The sequence below is a fragment of the Hyperolius riggenbachi genome, chromosome 3 (genome assembly GCF_040937935.1).
Source record: "Hyperolius riggenbachi isolate aHypRig1 chromosome 3, aHypRig1.pri, whole genome shotgun sequence".
NCBI classification, from domain to species: domain Eukaryota; kingdom Metazoa; phylum Chordata; class Amphibia; order Anura; family Hyperoliidae; genus Hyperolius; species Hyperolius riggenbachi.
In genome coordinates, this window is record NC_090648.1 from 59,606,372 (window position 1) to 59,626,131 (window position 19,760).

General features: G+C 47.0%; 1 protein-coding gene across 1 annotated transcript in view; it reads left to right on the forward strand.

Annotated features, from left to right (window-relative positions):
- The first annotated feature begins 16,438 nt into the window (after positions 1 to 16,438).
- Positions 16,439 to 19,760, forward strand: part of LOC137560742 (zinc finger protein 850-like) — a 49,025-nt gene continuing 45,703 nt past the window's right edge. Inside the window, exon 1 of the mRNA XM_068271892.1 lies at positions 16,439 to 16,558. Within this exon, the coding sequence (XP_068127993.1) occupies positions 16,439 to 16,558 (120 nt within the window). The remainder of the gene's footprint in view (positions 16,559 to 19,760) is intronic.

Consider the following 19,760-nt stretch of genomic DNA (forward strand, 5'->3'; position numbering starts at 1 on the left):
TGCTGCAGACACGACAACTTTTCTTCGGATGCGGTGACCTGGGGTATTCGGAAACGGATAGGCTTAATGCCTTCCATGCAACCGGCTAGTTGCTTCTGGGGGTTGGGCCATAGCACCTCCTGGATACAGGAGTTCCATAACGATCTGTTTCTGAAATTGAAGAAACGATCCAGTTCTCCCAGCCAGCCTTACTGTAGAGAACAAAACTGTTGTAAACTTCCAATTGAATGAGATAAAAAGACACTTTTTTATACCAGCGTCTTGTTTTCCGGGAAAATAAATAAGGCGCTAACCTCTGGTCATTGAAGTCCACCCCACCCATGTTAGTATTATACCGTAGTCATGGACGACAAGGAGTTTTTCAATGACCTCAGTTTGCCGTTGAATTTTGACTGTCCTGTTTGCGTGAATAGTGGACAGAAAGTAAACGTCCCCCTTGTCCTTCCATTTCACCGTGAGCAGGTCGTCAGTACACAAGGTGGCCCTCTGCCCCCGTTGAAGTCTGGTGGTAATGAGCCATTGGGGGAAGCCCCGGCAACTAGGTCGCATGGTGCCACAGCATCGGATTCCTTCTATATTTAAGTGCTGATAGAGGGCCACACTTGAGTAATAATTGTCCACATAAAGATGGTACCCCTTTTGGAACAAGGGTGACACCAATTCCCACACAACCTTTCCACTGATCCCCAGGTAGTCAGGGCATCCGACCGGCTCCAATTTTGAGTCTTTTCCCTCATAGACCCTAAAATAAGTTGTATAGCCTGTGGCCCTTTCACAGAGCTTATACAGTTTCACCCATATGGGCGCGCTTGCTTGGGATGTACTGTTTGATGTGAAGACGGTAAAACATATGAGGGACTCTTCTACGCAGATGTCCTGTTCAGGGGTATAAACATCTGCAAATCTGGACGACAGGTGGTCTATGAGGGGCCGAATTCTGTGGAGCCAGTCATAAGCAGGGTGGTCACTTTGATGACAGGTTTCATTGTCATTGAAGTGCAGGAAGCACATGATGTTCTCAAATCGTGTCCTGGACATGGCAGCAGAGTACAAGGGAACGTGATGTGCTGGGTCTGTAGACCAATAAGACAGCAACACTTTCTGTTTGACTAGTCCCATGTGAAGGAGAAGGCCCCAAAAATTTTTACGTTCGGAAACTTGGACTGGTTTCCACCGAAAAGGCTGGGCAAGGAAGTTATTCGGATTGGTGGTTATAAATTGTGTGGCCTTATGGTTGGTCTCTGCCAAGACTAAGTCTAAGAGATCCTGGGTGATGAACAGATAGAAAAAGTCTAGGGCCGATCCTCGATTATCTGTCTCCACCTGGACTCCAGACTGGGCGGTGGAAGGGGGCAGTACGGGTGCAGCGGAATCAGGGGAATGCCAATCCGCCTACCTAGCAAAAGGGAGTACTTGAGGAGTAGAAAGCTGTGGTCACTGAGTTTTGATTAAAAAAAAATCAAAGCTGATCTTTACAGTGCCACAGCTATTGTACAGTGTTTTTTGCAGTGATCAGAAAAAAAAATTCTGTCACTGCGGAGGGGTGGGCTGAACGCAAGTGCAGGCGAACAATCAGGCCTGATAGGGCAAACACTGCATTTTTTAGTGGATCCTAATGACCCTAATATAGATGTGACTGCGATCAGTAATGATCACTTACAGACACTATATAGTACCAATGTGGATTAGCGACAGTGATGACGCTAATTAGTGACTGTGGTGCAGTACGCTGAGCACTAACTGACACTAACAAAGGGGCCTAGCTAACTGGCCTAAATGCTAACACTAGTGATACTAAAAAAAGTGACAGTTTTCACTGATCACTGTTTTTAGATCACTAGGATAGTGACAGGGGGGTGATCTGGGGTGGGGTGGTCTGGGGGTGGTGGCGAGTGGGGAATCAGAGGCAATCAGAAACAATCACGGGACAATCAAAGCCAATCACGAGAAAACAAAGCCAATCAAAGCCAATCACAAAGTAATCAAAGGCAATCGCAGGCCAATCACAGGGCAATCGCCGGCCAATCACAGGGCAATCACGGGACACTCAAATCATGGGACAATCAAAGTCAATCACGGGACAATCAAAGCCGATCACGGGACAATCAAAGCCAATCACGGGACAATCAAAGCCAATCATGAGAAAACAAAGCCAATCACAGGGCAATCACAGCCAATCACAGGCACTCAAATCACGGGACAATCAAAGCCGATCACGGGACAATCAAAGCTGATCACGGGACAATCAAAGCCAATCACGGGACAATCAGAGCTAATCATGGAACAATCAAATACAATTACAGCACAATCACATACAATGCACTGGGAATGTGATGGGGTGGGGGGTCTGAGGGTGATCTGAGGGTGTGGGGAGTTGATTAGGTGCCCGCACGGGGCAGATTAAGTCCTGATCTGATGGGTGGCAGACACAGGTGGTGACCGATGGGAGATCAGTGAGTGATTACAGGGGAGAATAGATGTAAACAATGCACTGGAGAGGTTATCAGGAGGGGGATCTGAGGTCAAAATCTAAGGGTCTAGGCGGGTGATCTGGTGCCCCTAAGGGACAGTTAAGGGTCTGCTCTGATGGGTGGTGGTGACAAGGGGTGATAGACAGGTGATAGACAGGTTATCAATGGGTAATCAGTGGGTAAGGCTGATGTATACAAATGTATACAGTATACAGGGGGTGGTCTGGGGGGGGGTCTTGAAGGGATCTGAGGGTAGGGGGGTGATCAGGGGACCCTAGGGAGCAGTTAGGGACCTAATCTAGGGGATAGCATTGACAGTTAGTGACAGGGAGTGATTGATAGTGATTGATGGGTTTTTAAAGTGGAATATAACACTGCATTTCAACTTTGCTCTAAAACATTATTTACAGTATATTATATGCAACCAGCATTTTTTTTTTTTTACTAGACCAGCATTGGAAGGGTTACACAGGGCTTTAAAGTTCCTGGAGATTTCTGCAGATGCATCCGAAGCTGAAATAGATACATTTTGTTTGCATAAATGTATCTAAGTGTTGAATGTGACTCACTCTCTCTGACTGAGAAGGAGCTTGGAGGACAGCCAAATAGTGTGTAACATTTATCAATAGATACATTCAACTAAATAGAATGTAGCAATCTGAACTTGCATATCTCTCCACGGAACTTTAAACCTCTGTGTTTAACCCTTCCAATGCTGGTCTAGTAAAAAAAAAGTGCTTTTTGCATATAATATGCTGTAAATAATATTTTAGAGCAAAGTTGAAATGCAGGGTTATATTCCGCTTTAAGGGCGTACTTGGGTGCAAACTGTGGTGTGCTGGGGTGATCAGGGGGTGTTCTGAGGGCTGGGGTGGTCGATCGGGGGTCTATGTATGTAAAAGTGTGTGTGTGTGTGTTTACTCACTGGGCTGCCGTCCTCTCTGATGATCCCATGACGAAGAGACCATCAGGGGAGGCGACAGCCTGTATAATACACTTTGTTATATAAACAAAGTGTATTATACACTTTCTATTGGCCAGATCTCGCAGTTTAAAACAGGCTCCGCCCACGTGGCGCAGTAACCCGCCAGCCAATTGGCAGCGCCGGCGGGTTACTGCGCCACGTGGGCAGAGCCTGTTGCCGGTGGCAGATTGCGTCACTCGTGACGCGATCGCCGCATAACCACGCCCGCCGCCTCCACCGGCGATGGGCGTATTGCGGTCGTTTAGGCCCAGCCTTTGCCGTCGGCTTAAGGCGGTCGGCAAGTGGTTAAATATATTTTGAGGCCCTGATTGACATACAGTGGTGGGATAATTAGAGTTTTGTATATATTTTGATCTGATGTGTATTTTATCTGCTCATTGATGGACGTTTTTATGTGATTTAAGTTTGTTTTAATAAAAACTCTGATTTTTTTAAACATTTTTCTGCACGGAAAATATTGTTTACATTGTTATTCTATAAGATGTGTTTTCAGTTTGATAAACCACAGCATCCTCTAGTAAAAAAAAAAACACACCATATCAGAGATTATTCAACTAGGGTTACCCCATTCATTCAATCAGCTGAATATACAGAAAGACAATCTCAGTGTTTCAGGACAGAGCACTGGGTACCTGAGGAAGGGAGCGTGGCTCAAATCATTGTGCTGGTCTTTTTATATGTTGTACAGGCTGAATTTTGGGGATAGACCTGGCATCCTGCCTTTTTCAGTGGTGTATCTGGGTTTTAGTGGTTAATTAGGAATTAGTGAGAACTAGTGTTGGGCGAACAGTGTTCGCCACTGTTCGGGTTCTGCAGAACATCACCCTGTTCGGGTGATGTTCGAGTTCGGCCGAACACCTGATGGTGTTCGGTCAAACCGTTCGGCCATATGGCCGAACTAAGAGCGCATGGCCGAACGTTCCCCGAACGTTCGGCTAGCGCTGTGATTGGCCGAACGGGTCATGTCGTTCGGACCCGAACGCGCTCTGATTGGCCGAACGGGTCATGTGGTTCGGGTCAATAAATACCCGAACCACGTCATTTCTCCGCCATTTGTCTGTGGGTTTAGCTTTGGGTAGGCAGGCAGGGTAGTTCTCTCTCCAGCCAGGCTAGCCAGGGTCCCCCCAGTCATTGTGTCGCTGCTGGGAACAGTAGTACACCGCTCACCCACACTATATAGCATTGTGTTTACTGCCACTCTGTGTACACCGCTCACCCACCACTGTATAGCATTGTGTTTACTGCCACTCTGTGTCTCTGCTGGGAACAGTAGTACACCGCTCACCCGCCACTGTATAGCATTGTGCTCTGTGTCACTGCTGGGAATAGTGGTACACCGCTCACCCACACTACATAGCATTGTGTCTACTGCCACTCTGTGTTTCTGCTGGGAACAGTAGTACACCGCTCACCCTGTATAGCATTGTGCTCTGTGTTGCTGCTGGGAATAGTAGTACACCGCTCACCCACACTATATAGCATTGTGTTTACTGCCACTCTGTGTGTCTGCTGGGAACAGTAGTACACCGCTCACCCGCCACTGTATAGCATTGTGCTCTGTGTCGCTGCTGGGAATAGTGGTACACCGCTCACCCACACTACATAGCATTGTGTCTACTGCCACTCTGTGTTTCTGCTGGGAACAGTAGTACACCGCTCACCCTGTAGAGCATTGTGCTCTGTGTTGCTGCTGGGAATAGAAGTACACCGCTCACCCACACTATATAGCATTGTGTTTACTGCACTCTGTGTCTGCTGGGAACAGTAGTACACCGCTCACCCGCCACTGTATAGCATTGTGCTCTGTGTCGCTGCTGGGAATAGTGGTACACCGCTCACCCACACTACATAGCATTGTGTCTACTGCCACTCTGTGTTTCTGCTGGGAACAGTAGTACACCGCTCACCCTGTATAGCATTGTGCTCTGTGTTGCTGCTGGGAATAGTAGTACACCGCTCACCCACACTATATAGCATTGTGTTTACTGCCACTCTGTGTGTCTGCTGGGAACAGTAGTACACAGCTCACCCTGTATAGCATTGTGCTCTGTGTTGCTGCTGGGAATAGTAGTACACCGCTCACCCACACTACATAGCATTGTGTTTACTGCCACTCTGTGTGTCTGCTGGGAACAGTAGTACACTGCTCACCCGCCACTGTATAGCATTGTGCTCTGTGTCGCTGCTGGGAATAGTGGTACACCGCTCACCCACACTACATAGCATTGTGTCTACTGCCACTCTGTGTTTCTGCTGGGAACAGTAGTACACCGCTCACTCTGTATAGCATTGTGCTCTGTGTTGCTACTGGGAATAGTAGTACACCGCTCACCCACACTATATAGCATTGTGTTTACTGCCACTCTGTGTGTCTGCTGGGAACAGTAGTACACCGCTCGCTCAGCCACACTATATAGCATTGTGTTTACTGCCACTCTGTGTACCTTGCTAAGCCACACTATATAGCATTGTGTTTACTGCCACTCTGTGTACACCGCTCACCCAGCACACTATATAGCATTGTGTTTACTGCCACTATGTGTCTGCTGGGAACAGTAGTACACCGCTCGCTCAGCCACACTATATAGCATTGTGTTTACTGCCACTCTGTGTACCTTGCTCAGCCACACTATATAGCATTGTGTTTACTGCCACTCTGTGTGTGCTGGGAACAGTACTACACCGCTCGCTCAGCCACACTATATAGCATTGTGTTTACTGCCACTCTGTGTACACCGCTCACCCAGCACACTATATAGCATTGTGTACTCTGCCAGTCAGTGTGTACTGAACGTCAACCACTATATGAGCTCACCATGAGTTCCTCAGAGACCTCCGCTGTGAGCAGCACTCCCAACAACAGCAACAGCCAACGCCCCACGCAAGCTATAACATCCACCCCAGCAGCCAGTGGTCAGCAGCAGCCCTCCCCGGAGGAGAACGTTGTGTCCATCGGTCCGGCGGTCCGGCGCCAGAGCGATTATTGAGGGCTGCCATTGAGGAGATGATGGGGCCTGATGTGGTGGAGGAGGTCGGGCTCAGGCCAGCATCCCAAGTTAATGTTGAGGACAATGAGGGGTCTGTGTCTGGGGATGTTGGGGTGGCAGAGGTGGTGGGTGGGTCAGACTCAGGAGAAGAGTTGTATGATGAGGATGATGATCGGGACCATCTGTATGTGCCTCAAAGTCCGACCCCGGAAAACATGTTGTATCGTGTGTTTAGGTACTAAAATCTGCGTTCCCACTTCCCAGTACTGCCCGGGTCCACGGATCCATATAATTTTTTGAGCAGCACTATCAAACTGTGGTACTATGAGTGAGTTGCCATGGTCCTTCTGTGCTGTCACACTCACCGTCTGTCTGCAGATGGATTGTTCAACACAGCTACGCCATCTGACATGTAGTCCTTGACCATCTTCTCCAGGCGATTGGTGTTGGAGGACGTGGAACTGCCCGATTGCTGTTCTGTGGGCTGCTGCATGGGTGTCAGAAAATGTTCCCACTCCAAGGACACTGCCAATACCATTCCCTTTTGGGCACTAGCAGCAGCTTGTGTTCTTTGCTGCCCTCCTAGTCCTCCTGGGTTTGCTGAAGTCAGTCTGTTGGCGTACAACTGGCTAGAGAAGGAGGAGGATGTCAATCTCCTCTCTAAAGTCTCCATCCTCAAGGGCCTGCTGGAATTGTTCCATTTTTGACCTGTCTGACACTTTCTTCAATCAGTTTTTTAACATTGTGTTTGTATAAACTGGGTATAAACCCAGTAATTGGTGTTGTCCAGAATAATGAATAATAATGAATAGTGAATAATGCGCGGGCCGCGTTCAATGCAGTCTAGCATGAATTGAGCCATGTGTGCCAGAGAGTCCTGCCAGACTCCTCTGTCTTCATGTTCTTGTGAGTGTTGTGATTGTTGTGATGCACCATATTAGTCACCAGCATCACTATCTTCCTCTTCTGCTGTCCATTCCCGCTAAATTGTGGAAGTCCAACGTGCACCGCTCTGTCCCTCGGCAGTGGGGGCATCCAATTCCTGCTCCAACTCCAGCTGTTCCAGGCGCGGACTGGGACGGGGGGATGGGGGGCATTTGCCCCCCATGCCGCCTTCTTCTCTCATGTTTTGGGCCGCTGGCCGGGATAGGAAGGTGAGCGAGTGGCTGGGTGCATGTAGCGGCAGCCAGTGAGCAGCTAAGGGATTGGAATGCAGGGCAGAGCGGGGATCAGATGAAATCTACAGTGCGCTGCTTCGTCTCATGTAACTCACACTCTCTCCTTAAAATGGCCAATCAGCAGAGCAGATTCAGAAGGGAGCGCGCGTGATTTGTATCCTCACGCAGAATGTAAGGCCATCCAGGAATAAACACTTCTCCCGACTGACAGAGCTTCACATCAGCGGCCTGACAAGCTGCTCGTGTCTGTGTTCAGCAATAAGCCAGCTTTGCAGGAGGGGTATCCGATAGAACACGCTGTCTCTGCCTTTTTCTCTGTCGCCAGGTGACCCTTAGATTAAAAGGTCAGTCAGAGTGCGGTTGAAGGGTCCAAGTTTCCTCCCGATGCATGAAGCAGGAGCAGGTCTCTGGCTCTAGTGCTAGCTGGATGAAAAGATCTGTCGGGGCAGCATTCATGTGCAGGATGGAGGTCAAATTCCAACGACGGCTAGTGACAAATGATGGATGGGGCATCTCGGCTTCTGGAATCAAGCAGCCACTGGAACAGTGAGAAACTAATACTGCATACCATCAGACAGGGGATCGACTGCTGATTCTTTCTTGCTGTATCTGTGCTATTGTGCTAATCATTTCATTACTTTTATGTGTACCAAGTTTTATTTGCAAGCTGATTTATTGATTGCAGCAATGTCCACTGCTGATGTATATGTTACGGCCAGAACCCGAAGTTTGGCCACTTCTAGTTCTGGCCGGCCAATGAGCGAAGTGGCCTCTGCGCTGTGGCCAATGTGAGAAATGGAAATGATTTCTGTAACATTAATGTATCTTCTGGCCGTCTCGCTGCGGCCAAATTTATCACAGTTAATTTAATTAAATGATGCCGGCGGCAATGTAGCAGATGAAGTCGCCGGATTTTGCTCTGCTTCTCTCTCCTCCCCCCCGCCTCTCTCTCTCTCCTACTGGCAGCTGGCGGGGACACGCGTGTCCCCGAGAGTCGTTTGTCACGCCAGGGAAGCAGAGCGGGGAGGCTGCAGACATTGCTTCTGCCAGCACCCGCTCTGCAAGAACGGCAGGATTACCCTGCCGCGACGAACGACTCTGGGAGGACTCGCGCGTCCCCGCCGGCTGCCCATACGAGAGAGAGAGAGAGGCGGGGGGGGGGGGGGAGAGGAGAGGCAGAGCAAAAGCCGGCGGCTTCCTCTGTTACATTGCCGCCGACTTCATTTCATTAAATTAACTAAGTTGTGATAAATTTGGCCGCAGCGAGACGGCCAGAAGATACACATTAATGTTACAGGAATCATTCCATTGGCACATTCCTGTGGCCAAACTTCGGGTTCTGGCCGTAACATATACACATCATAAAAAAAGTGCTCATTAAGCATACATTTAAAAAAGCTGCAGGTTGAAAAGAGTGTGGGAGATAACCGCTAGTTAAATATTGGTAAAATTATCATTTTACTAGTTAATTCTGATAGTAAAATAGCAGTAATTTTTATCAATATTTTACTATGACCTAACCGTCACAAGGGCCCTCCCTGTCGACCCCTAACCAATTCCCCCCAATCCCCCCTTCCCAGCGATGCCTAATCCTCCTCTGTCAACCCCTAAGCAATCATCCCCCCCCCCCCGGTGATGCCTAACCCTCTTCCTGGTCATGTCTAACCTTAGCCACCCTGGCCAGGAGCGTCACTATACATCATCCGCAGAGGGCCTGCCCAGGGCCGCTTGGGGGGGGGCAGAAGCGCCGTGTGCCGCATGATTGTGGGACCCCCCAGGTGTTGAACTGGCATCTATTAGACGCTGCACCAGTTCATTCCCCGCAGCACACCTTAGCCTGCAGGAGTCTCCCGGGAGGCAGAGCAGGGCTACGGGAAGATGGCTGACGAAGCCCTGCACTGGAGACTATTTGTGTCTTCAGTACAGGGCTTCGGGCGCCATCTTCCCGTAGCCCTACTCTGCCTGTTAGTGCGGGAGATTTGCTGCAGGAGCATCGTCGGGGAGCTGCGCGCTAGAGGCCGGTCAGGAGAGGAGACTTCTGCCAGGTGAGTATTTTTTTTATTTTTTGCAGGTGCGCTATTTTCTGGTGAAATGCTGCCCACATTACAATTTTTTCCTGGTGAAATGCTGCCCACTTTACGATTATTTTCTGGTGAAATGCTGCCCACTTTACGATTATTTTCTGGTGAAGTGCTGCCCACTTTACGATTATTTTCTGGTGAAATGCTGCCCACTTTACGATTATTTTCTGGTGAAATGCTTATGCTGCTCACTTTACAATTTCTGGTGAAATGCTGCTCACTTTACGATTATTTTCTGTTTCTGTTGAAATGCTGCCCACTTTACAATTAATTTCTGGTGAAATGCTGCCCACTTTACAATTAATTTCTGGTGAAATGCTGCCCACTTTACCATTATTTCCTGGTGAAATGCTGCCCACTATACAATTTTTTCCTAGTGAAATGCTGCCCACTTTACAATTTCTTGTGAAATGCTGCCCACTTTACAATTAATTTCTGGTGAAATGCTGCCCACTTTACGATTATTTTCTGGTGAAATGCTGCCCACTTTACGGTTAATTTCTGGTGAAATGCTACCCACTTTACGATTTTATGGTGAAACATTGCTGCATTACGATTATTTTATGGTGAAACGCTGCCTCATTACGATTGTTTGGCACCTATGGGTGGGGCACCAAAATTTTCGCAGGGGGCCCAGTGATTTCTAGACCCTGGTGATGCCTAACTCTAACCTTCCTCCTGGCCATGTCTAACCTTAGCCACCCTTGCAATGCCTAAAACAACTTTGTTGATGAATCTAACTGGAATCAGCCGGGAAACTTTTACTCAGGAAGTGCCCCGAGACTTTTATTGCTCTCCCACGGCCGGAGATGTAACTGTAAAATATATTGTTCCTTTAGGCCTCGTTCACAATATAAATCGCCAGTGCTATTGCAAGCGCTGAGTGATTTATTGAGAGTTTTGTAAGCGCTTTTCCTTGTGCTTTGCGCTTAGAAAAGCGATTTTGCAGAGCGATTTCGTTTTTTCATTTCCTGACGTCAGGAAGTGAACTCTTTAATCCGGAAGAGAATAAATACAATGTATTTATTCTTAAAAGTGCTCGGAAAATCGCTGCACAAAACGCTCTGTGATTTCCCTATACCTTCCATTGAGCCAAAGCGCTCAGAAAATGGTACAGGCAGCTCTTTGCTGAGTGGCACTGAATCAAACCGCTCATATGTGAACACTCTCATAGGAAATCATTACACAAGCGATTTTAGGGTGGTTTTCAAAATCGCCAGCGCTTAAAAAAAAAATACGCATATGCTTATAGTGTGAACAAGGCCTTACTCTGTCAAGACTGCCATTGATACATTTGCACGCAAGAAAGATAAGTATTTGGGCTGGGGCTGCCATGAAAGGGCCTCTGGGTTGTGTTTTCCCCCCAGGCCAAAAGGTCCCAGTCCTCCCCTGAGCTGTTACTCGTCCTGTTCTTTGTCATAGCTGGGACCAGCGTTTCCTGAGGCAGGTTGCCTGATGTTGGTATCATCACGCTGATCGTTTTCATCTTCAGATTCCCCCACTTGCATCATGCCAGCGGTTTCCATCTTCAACATTGATTTCTTCAGTAAACACAGCAGTGGTATTGTAATGCTGACTGTAGAGTTGTCACTGCTCAGTCACAAGCAACGTGGATTGCTCAAAATTTTGGAGGACTTGGCAGAGATCCAACATGGTGGCCCAATCAGATCCACAGAAGCTTGGTAGCTAGCTGCTGGAATGCGCCTCAGCACTGCGCAAAAGCGTGCTAGCATGTGCAGCGTAGAATTCCAGCGCGTAGGGAGGGACATCACCCAGCGAGCGATGGTGCGCTAGATTGAAGCGCTCCTGCATCTCTTGGTGAGTCCTTCAGAAGCGGTACTGTTTTTTTTTTCCTTCAACAGAAGATCTGCCACGTTGGAGTGAGGAGGACGCCGCCGACCCCGACACCAAGCTGAACCCCGGCGAACCCTGGTGAACTCCAAGCAGAGGATCTTCAGGAACCCTCAAGGCTTTGAGCAAGCTGAGGAGGATCAGCAGTCCCGACGAGACCTCTCCTCATATGTGACTGTGTGCAGTGGAGTAGAGCTCCCCAGAACAACCTCTCACTTGTCATTTTGTCACTTTGTCACTTGTCACTTTGTCACTTGTCACTTTGTCACTTGTCACTTGTCACTTTGTCACTTGTCACTTTGTCACTTGTCCAGATGATCTCGGTACACCTCCTGTGATTCAAATTCCTGCACACATTGCTCTGGGATTTGGGTGTGATGAATGATGCATCTAACTGGCCACCGGAGGCAATTAAGGCCTTCAAAACATTGAAAGCAGCTTTCTGTTCCGCCCCCATTTTGCGTCATGTTGAGTTGTTGACGTCATGTTCATCCTCGGCCTCGCCTTGCATTTCAGTGCGAGGTGCATTTTCCACAGAAAAAGGTTGTGAATCCGGGCACAACATTTGTGGCTGTTCCATTGACCTTTCACAGGTAGAAGATTGTGGGGGTGGGAATAGCTCCTCCGAATAGCCCATTGTGTCCTGAAAACTACTCATTGCATTGCTTTGCGCACGCATTTTTTTGTCCTCATGCAAGGCCTGAGTTGCGCCTGAAAGCGTGGCCTTCTCCTCCTGCGCCTCCTCCTGTTCCATCACGTCTGCTGCTGCTGGGTTAGCGTTGCCGGTACCTGTTTATTGAACCTCTCATCTTTATTACATTTATGACTGCATGGCGGTAAAAAGCATGCTATCCGCACGCTTCTTGTCCTCCTGCAAGGCCTGGGTTGTTGTGTCTCAAAGCGTGGCCTTCTCCTCCTGCGCCTCCTCCTGTTCCATCACGTGTGCTGCTGCTGCTGCTGGGTTAGCTTTGCCAGTCCCTGTTTATGGAACCTCTCATCTTTATTACATTTATGACTGCATGGCGGTAAAAAGCATGCTATCCGCACGCTTCTTGTCCTCCTGCAAGGCCTGGGTTGTTGTGTCTCAAAGCGTGGCCTTCTCCTCCTGCGCCTCCTCCTGTTCCATCACGTGTGCTGCTGCTGCTGCTGGGTTAGCTTTGCCGGTCCCTGTTTATGGAACCTCTCATCTTTATTACATTTATGACTGCATGGCGGTAAAAAGCATGCTATCCGCACGCTTCTTGTCCTCATGCAAGGCCTGGGTTGTTGTGTCTCAAAAAGCGTGGCCTTCTCCTCCTGCGCCATCACGTGTGCTGCTGCTGGTGCTGGGTTAGCGTTACCGGTCCCTTTTCCTGGAACCTCTTCTCTGTATTACATTTATGACTGCATGGCGACAAAAAGCATGTTACCTGTGCAAAGAAACATGACATTTTCCACATTTAAAAGACAGTTTTTCCTTTGAAACTTTACAATCAATTTTCTCAAAAACTATAAGCTCTTTTTCAAATATTTTTTTTCCTCTTGTACCCACTCCCAAGGTGCACATACCCTGAAAATTTGGGGTATGTAGCATGTAAGGAAGCTTTACAAAGCACGAAAGTTCGGGTCCCCATTGACTGCCATTATGTTCGGAGTTCGGCGCGAACACCCGAACATCGCGGCGATGTTCGGCGAACGTTCGCGAACCCGAACATCTAGGTGTTCGCCCAACACTAGTGAGAACACCTCTCTGGCAGTTTACATTTTTTTCTTGAACTTTGGATGGTTTTGTGATTTTTTTTTTGCAAGACAGTTTTGCACTAAAGTCAAGGGGCAAACTCTAGAGGTCAGATGCGTACTAGAGAATCACCAAAATTGCTAAATATGTTAAAGCATACCAGAGCCGAAAAGCATTGGAGAAACAAAGGAGCAGGCATGTAGCGGGAGTTGTCCTGACAGCCAACATTTCCCCGTTATCTTCTGTCTTCCTCCTTTTTTACCTAAAGACCCCTGGCAGCCTCTTCCGGTTTGCTGGGAGTCGCTGGAGTGGTGACCATCAGCACAGCTTCTCCTAAATGCCTGCTCTCCCCATTATTCTATACTGTTCAGCTGTGGTGTCCTTAAAGGGGAACTGTGGTAACAAGGGAGGATTAAAAGTGCCCTAAGGCCTGGTGCACACCATAGGAGTTTTTCTGAGCGTTTTGAGTTTTTAAATCTGCTGCTAATGTTATCCTATGTGTCTGTGCACACTGGAGCAATGAGGTTTTGTAAAAAAAACCCATAGCATTACATTGGGAAGAGCTTTTGAAACCTCTAAAAGCTCTTCCCAATGTAATGCTATGGGGTTTTTTACAAAACCTCATTGCTCCTCATTTTAATTCTGCTGCTAATGTTATCCTATGTGTCTGTGCACACTGCACAGACACATAGGATAACATTAGCAGCAGGATTTTGTGGTTTATGGCTGCGCCATTTTAATTAGCTAATAGACATTTTGGCAGCCAGCATAAAAGTCAGGTCTTTTTCTTTTCTATGCAGCATAATTACATAACAGAAGAATATCAAATTTCCTTGCACCTCTATTTCATAGATGCCATTTTTACCAAACTTTGAGAAAATAGAATTATGAATATATGACACGCATACAGATGTCTTGAAGATGCAGAAATATTATGCTCAAGGTTGGAGGACCTGAGATGAAGCATTAGTCAGTGAAAATAGTAGCAGTGTGATTTCCGGCCAGCTATGGCCATGGAGAATGCATTATAAGAGTTCTAGGCCTTATGCACTTGTGCCACAATAATTCAGTATTGATCAGTATCCTGGTTGATACTTTAGTCTGAGTTATTGTGGAAGCAGTAAAGTGTTGTACCGTGTTAGCCATGAGTAAAAGCAAGAAGTTTTGAATCAGGATGATACCATTTATTGGCTAACTTAGAGATGGATAAACAGTGAGCTTTCGACTTATAAAAAGCCTTCGTCGGACTGGTTCCTGACCAAAACTGAAAAACACAGCTTATATACACTGACATACAGAGGAGAAACATTCTTTAGCAAACATAAATGTAATTAGATGCCTTAACTGTTACTGAGGAGGCTTTCCCAGGCATCCTATCTAAACTGATAAGATCAATAGAATACTCAACATGACATAAAGCAGACTCTGGTGATGGGGAGACATTGTAAATTCATAATTCCAATTGTAACTGGCCTGGTTACATGCACCATTAATTCTAAGCTTAAAGGGGAACTTCAGCCTAAACAAACATACTGTCATTAAGTTACATTAGTTATGTTAATTAGAATAGATAGGTAATATAATCTTCTACCCACCCTGTTTTGAAAGAACTGGCAAATGTTTGTGATTCATGGGGGCTGCCATCTTTGTCATGGGGGCAGCCATCTTTTTGGTTGAAAGGAGGTGACAAGGAGCAGGAGACACAGTTCCAACTGTCCTGTGTCCTGATAACCCCTCCCAACTGCACATGCTAGGCTTCAAATGTCAAATTCAAAATGTACGAAAAAAAAGAAAAAAAAATTTGCACCAAAACAGCAGAACGAGAGCAATAACATCAGAAATCCCATCATGCTTTGCACAGCATCAGGGGAAAAAAGCCCGGGCAGTTTTCTTCTGTGCAGCTAAAAATGAGGCTTGGATAAAAGAAACAAAGTTCTGATGCTGTGAAACTGTTAAAGAAACACCAGGCCTTTTCAGTGCTGCTGAGTCGATTTTTAGTCCGGAGGTTCACTTTAAGAGAATTGTGGCATTTAAAGCCAGCACCTGAAAGCAAATAAAATGAATAGTGACAGTGAATTCCATCTTACACAGCATATGGCACTAAAATGAATAAAAAGATAGAAAAAATTTAAACTAAAAGAATTGTGGCATTTAAAACCCATCGTACCAGCACAAGAAGTTAGAGTCCTTGTTCAAACCATCTTCTACAGTTTTGAACCAATTTATAAACTTAGTTTCTTGTGTTAGTCTCATGTTTCCCGATTTGAAGCCACCCATTAATACAGTGACGCGAAAATCGCTTAAACTGTGTCCAGGTAAACAAAAGTGTGTTGGTATTGGGAGATCAGTATATTTTGTAAAATCCTTTCTCCTGCTGTTAATAGTGGATCTGTGGTGTGTCATGCGATCACACAGTGGTTGACTTGTTTCTCCCACATAAATTCCTTTGGGGCATTTTGCACACATGATCACGTATACCACATTAGATGAGTCGCAGGAAAAGGTGCCTTGTACTTTGTATTTCTGTTGTGTACCTGGTATTAGTATCCTGTCAGTGGAATGGATGTGTTTACAGGTCCCACACGGTTTCCCTCGGCAGGGAAATGTTCCATTCTGTTCTTGCCTATTTAAGGCACTCCTCACTATCATCTGCTTAAGATTGGGTGGCTGTCGGAACGCTAGGAGGGGAGGTTCAGGGAATATCTTTTTCAGTCTCTGATCCTTGTGTAGAACAGGATGAAGTTCTTTTGCAATCTTTCTTAAGATTTCCAGGCGTGGGTTGTAGGTTACTACCAGTGGGACACGGCTCTCTTCCTGGTTCTGCTTGTACTCCAGGAGCTGAGTCCTAGGGAAGTTGTTAGCTTTCTTGATTTGGGTCTCAGCTATTAGAGGATTGTATCCCTGTTTTATGAAATTCTTCTTCAGGTAATCCAGGTGTTTGTCTTTGTCATCCTTGTCAGAACAGATCCGATTGCATCTTATTGCCTGGCTGTAAATTATGGAATTCTTTATATGTTTGGGGTGGAAACTGTCATACCTGAGGTATGTGGGACGATCCGTCGGTTTGCGGTACATGGACGTTTGTAAGCTGTTCTCTCTGATGTATATGGTGGTGTCAAGAAAGTTAATCTCCCTGTGAGAATAGCTCAATTTCAGTTTGATTGTAGGATGGAAGGCATTGAAGTTCCTGTGAAATTGGATAAGATCCTCCTCACTTGCAGACCAGATGATCAAGATGTCATCGATAAAACAGAAGTAGGCCATGGGTTTTATATGACAAGTATTCAGGTATTCTTCTTCAATCTTTGCCATGAAGAGATTTGCGTACTGCGGTGCAAACCGTGAGCCCATTGCCACTCCCATTTGCTGTAAATAAAGGTCCTCCCCAAAAGTGAAATAATTGTGGGTGAGAACGAATCTCATTAGTCCAGCAATTGAGTTTATAGGTGTGCCCAAACCTCGAAGATATTTGCGACAGGCCGCAATACCATCATTGTGGGGAATGTTGGTGTACAGAGACTCTACATCCATAGTGGCAAGTTGCCAGTTGGTTCAGAAGGTGTGTAGTATCCTGTATGTAGCTGGGTCTTTTACAGACTAGAGGCTTCAAAATGTTTTCCAACCACCCTGAAATATTCTCTGTAAGAGTTCCATTCCCTGAGATTATGGGCCTGCCTGGGTTCCCCTCTTTGTGGACTTTGGGAAGCATGTAAAAGCAGGCGGTTCTTGGCTTTTCCGGGATAAGAGTCTGTACATGAAGCCTGGTGTTTACAGGCAATTTCTTTACCATCCTATTGAGTGCCATCCTGTACCTTTTTGTTGTGTCCCCCTGTAATTTGGCATAGTGCATGGTGTTAGACAACTGTCTTTGTGCCTCCTGGATATAGTCACTGGTGTTCATGATGACTATGGCACCACCTTTATCCGCTGGTTTAATAATAATGTCCTTATTCTCCTTAAGGGATGTGATAGCTTGTTGCTCTTGCAATGTTATGTTATGAGCCAGTGTTTTTCTTTTATTCAGAACCCTGTCAGAGATTTGGCGTCTAAATTTGTTGATGTATTTGTCCAGGGTAGGATTTTTTCCAGCTACAGGGGTCCATCCGCGTTTTTTTGTGGATCTGGTGTGTGTTGGCTCATTATCAGTAGTGTTGCAAGATTCCTTGTCATAGTAGTGTTCCTTGAGACGTAGCTTCCTGAAGAATTGTTCCATATCACCACAGAGTGCAATCTTGTCTATGGGCTTTGCAGGGCAAAATGATAGTGTTGGGCGAACAGTGTTCGCCACTGTTCGGGTTCTGCAGAACATCACCCTGTTCGGGTGATGTTCGAGTTCGGCCGAACACCTGATGGTGTTCGGCCTTTTAAGTTCGGGTTCGCCCCGAACTACTAATTGGCCACCGAACAGGGCCAAACAGGGCCCCTGTTCGGCCGAACAGGGCCCTGTTCGGCCGAATACTGCCCCCCTATGGGGTCGCAGGCATAAGGGGGGAGCATGCCCCGATCGCGGGGGCGGGTCGGAAATTCCCCCCACCCCCTCCGCTAGCGCTCCCCCCTCTGCCCGCTTCCCCATACAAAAGTTTCAGGAAGTACCGGTCCGGTGGTAGTGGGTGGCTGGCAGTGGGCGGCACTGTGAAGTGAGTGACTGAGGAGGAGGAGTCCGGAGAGTGACGCGTTGAGGGAGGCCGGGCAGCGGGCGGTTCAGCAGTAGTACCGTACTACTGCTGAACCGCCCGCTGCTCGGCCTCCCTCAACGCGTCACTCTCCGGACTCCTCCTCCTCAGTCACTCACTTCACAGTGCCGCCCACTGCCAGCCACCCACTACCACCGGACCGGTACTTCCTGAAACTTTTGTATGGGGAAGCGGGCAGAGGGGGGAGCGCTAGCGGAGGGGGTGGGGGGAATTTCCGACCCCCCCCCCACGATCGGGGCATGCTCCCCCCTTATGCCTGCGACCCCATAGGGCCCCCAAAAGCGGGATGTTCGGGGAGTTCGGGGTTCGGCCCGAACATGCCGAACATTGCGGCCATGTTCGGCGAACTTTCCCGAACCCGAACATCCAGGTGTTTGCCCAACACTACAAAATGACAGGCCTTTGGACAGTACTGCCATTTCAGCTTCAGTGGCCTGATAAGAGGAAAGGTTAATGACACCCGTGGGTTGCTCTTTCTCTGCTGCTGCGGTATCCAGGTGTCCACTCTTTATTTTGAGTCTCTGAAGTTTTTTCTTCTTGTTTTTAATTAAGATCCTCTGCAATTTCCTATAAAAGGTCTGTAGCAGTTCCCATGCTCCTGTGGGCTCATCAGTTAAAGATGATTTCAGACTTTGTATATGGTCCTTCACAATCCTCCTTATGTTATAGCAGATTTTTATTAGGTTGTTTCGTACTCTCTCTGAGCTCCTCCTGCAGATTTGTTCTGCAAACCTGCTATTGTATGTATGCAGGGTGGGATTCTGTATCCTCAGTCCTTGTGGTATAAGGTTCTCCTTTTTGCATGTAGTCAAGAAAAAGATGTCGCTGTCCAGCTGTGCAAGTTTCTTTAGGTCTTTTTTCAGTTCCAGGAATGTGCGGTACATTGCGGTATCTTTCAGCATAGTAGAAGCAGTAAAGTGTTGTACCGTGTTAGCCATGAGTAAAAGCAAGAAGTTTTGAATCAGGATGATACCATTTATTGGCTAACTTAGAGATGGATAAACAGTGAGCTTTCGACTTATAAAAAGCCTTCGTCGGACTGGTTCCTGACCAAAACTGAAAAACACAGCTTATATACACTGACATACAGAGGAGAAACATTCTTTAGCAAACATAAATGTAATTAGATGCCTTAACTGTTACTGAGGAGGCTTTCCCAGGCATCCTATCTAAACTGATAAGATCAATAAGAACAAGCACAAATGCTGAAACTTTTATAAGACAGATTCAGTCTATGGAGCAGGTGAGCATGATTGTGATTGGGTGTGACTCTTGCCAGTGAAACTGATACACACAGGGAAAAACAATGTGCCACTTTTGACACAGAAATTCAGGCAGAAATGAAACGCCCAGTGCATAAATGCATAGTGTTCTTTTCTTATTGCTGCCATTATACAAGACAAGAAAAATAACATTTATATTGTGCTTTTCTCCTGATTGAGGCAACAGCAGTGTTAGGGAGGCTAGCCCCAGGACTCCTTACTGAACAGGAAGCCCAAGGTGATGGCCTACTGAACAAGAAGAGCCAAGATTCGAACCCGGGTTACGTGTGTTTGGTGGTAATGGTAGTAAGTGTCAGCTCAGTACAGTAGCAGATGACTGGGCTGTCAAAGCAACAAGAGACCATATTGCTAGCTGGCATCATAACCTGCATGACATTATGAATATATGACACCCATAAAAGTGTCTTGAAGATGCAGAAATATTAGGCTAAAGGACAGAGGACCTGAGATGGAGCATTAGTCAGGAGAGAAAGCCAGAACAGTTCGCCTGTGGGCAGTATTCGGCAAACATCG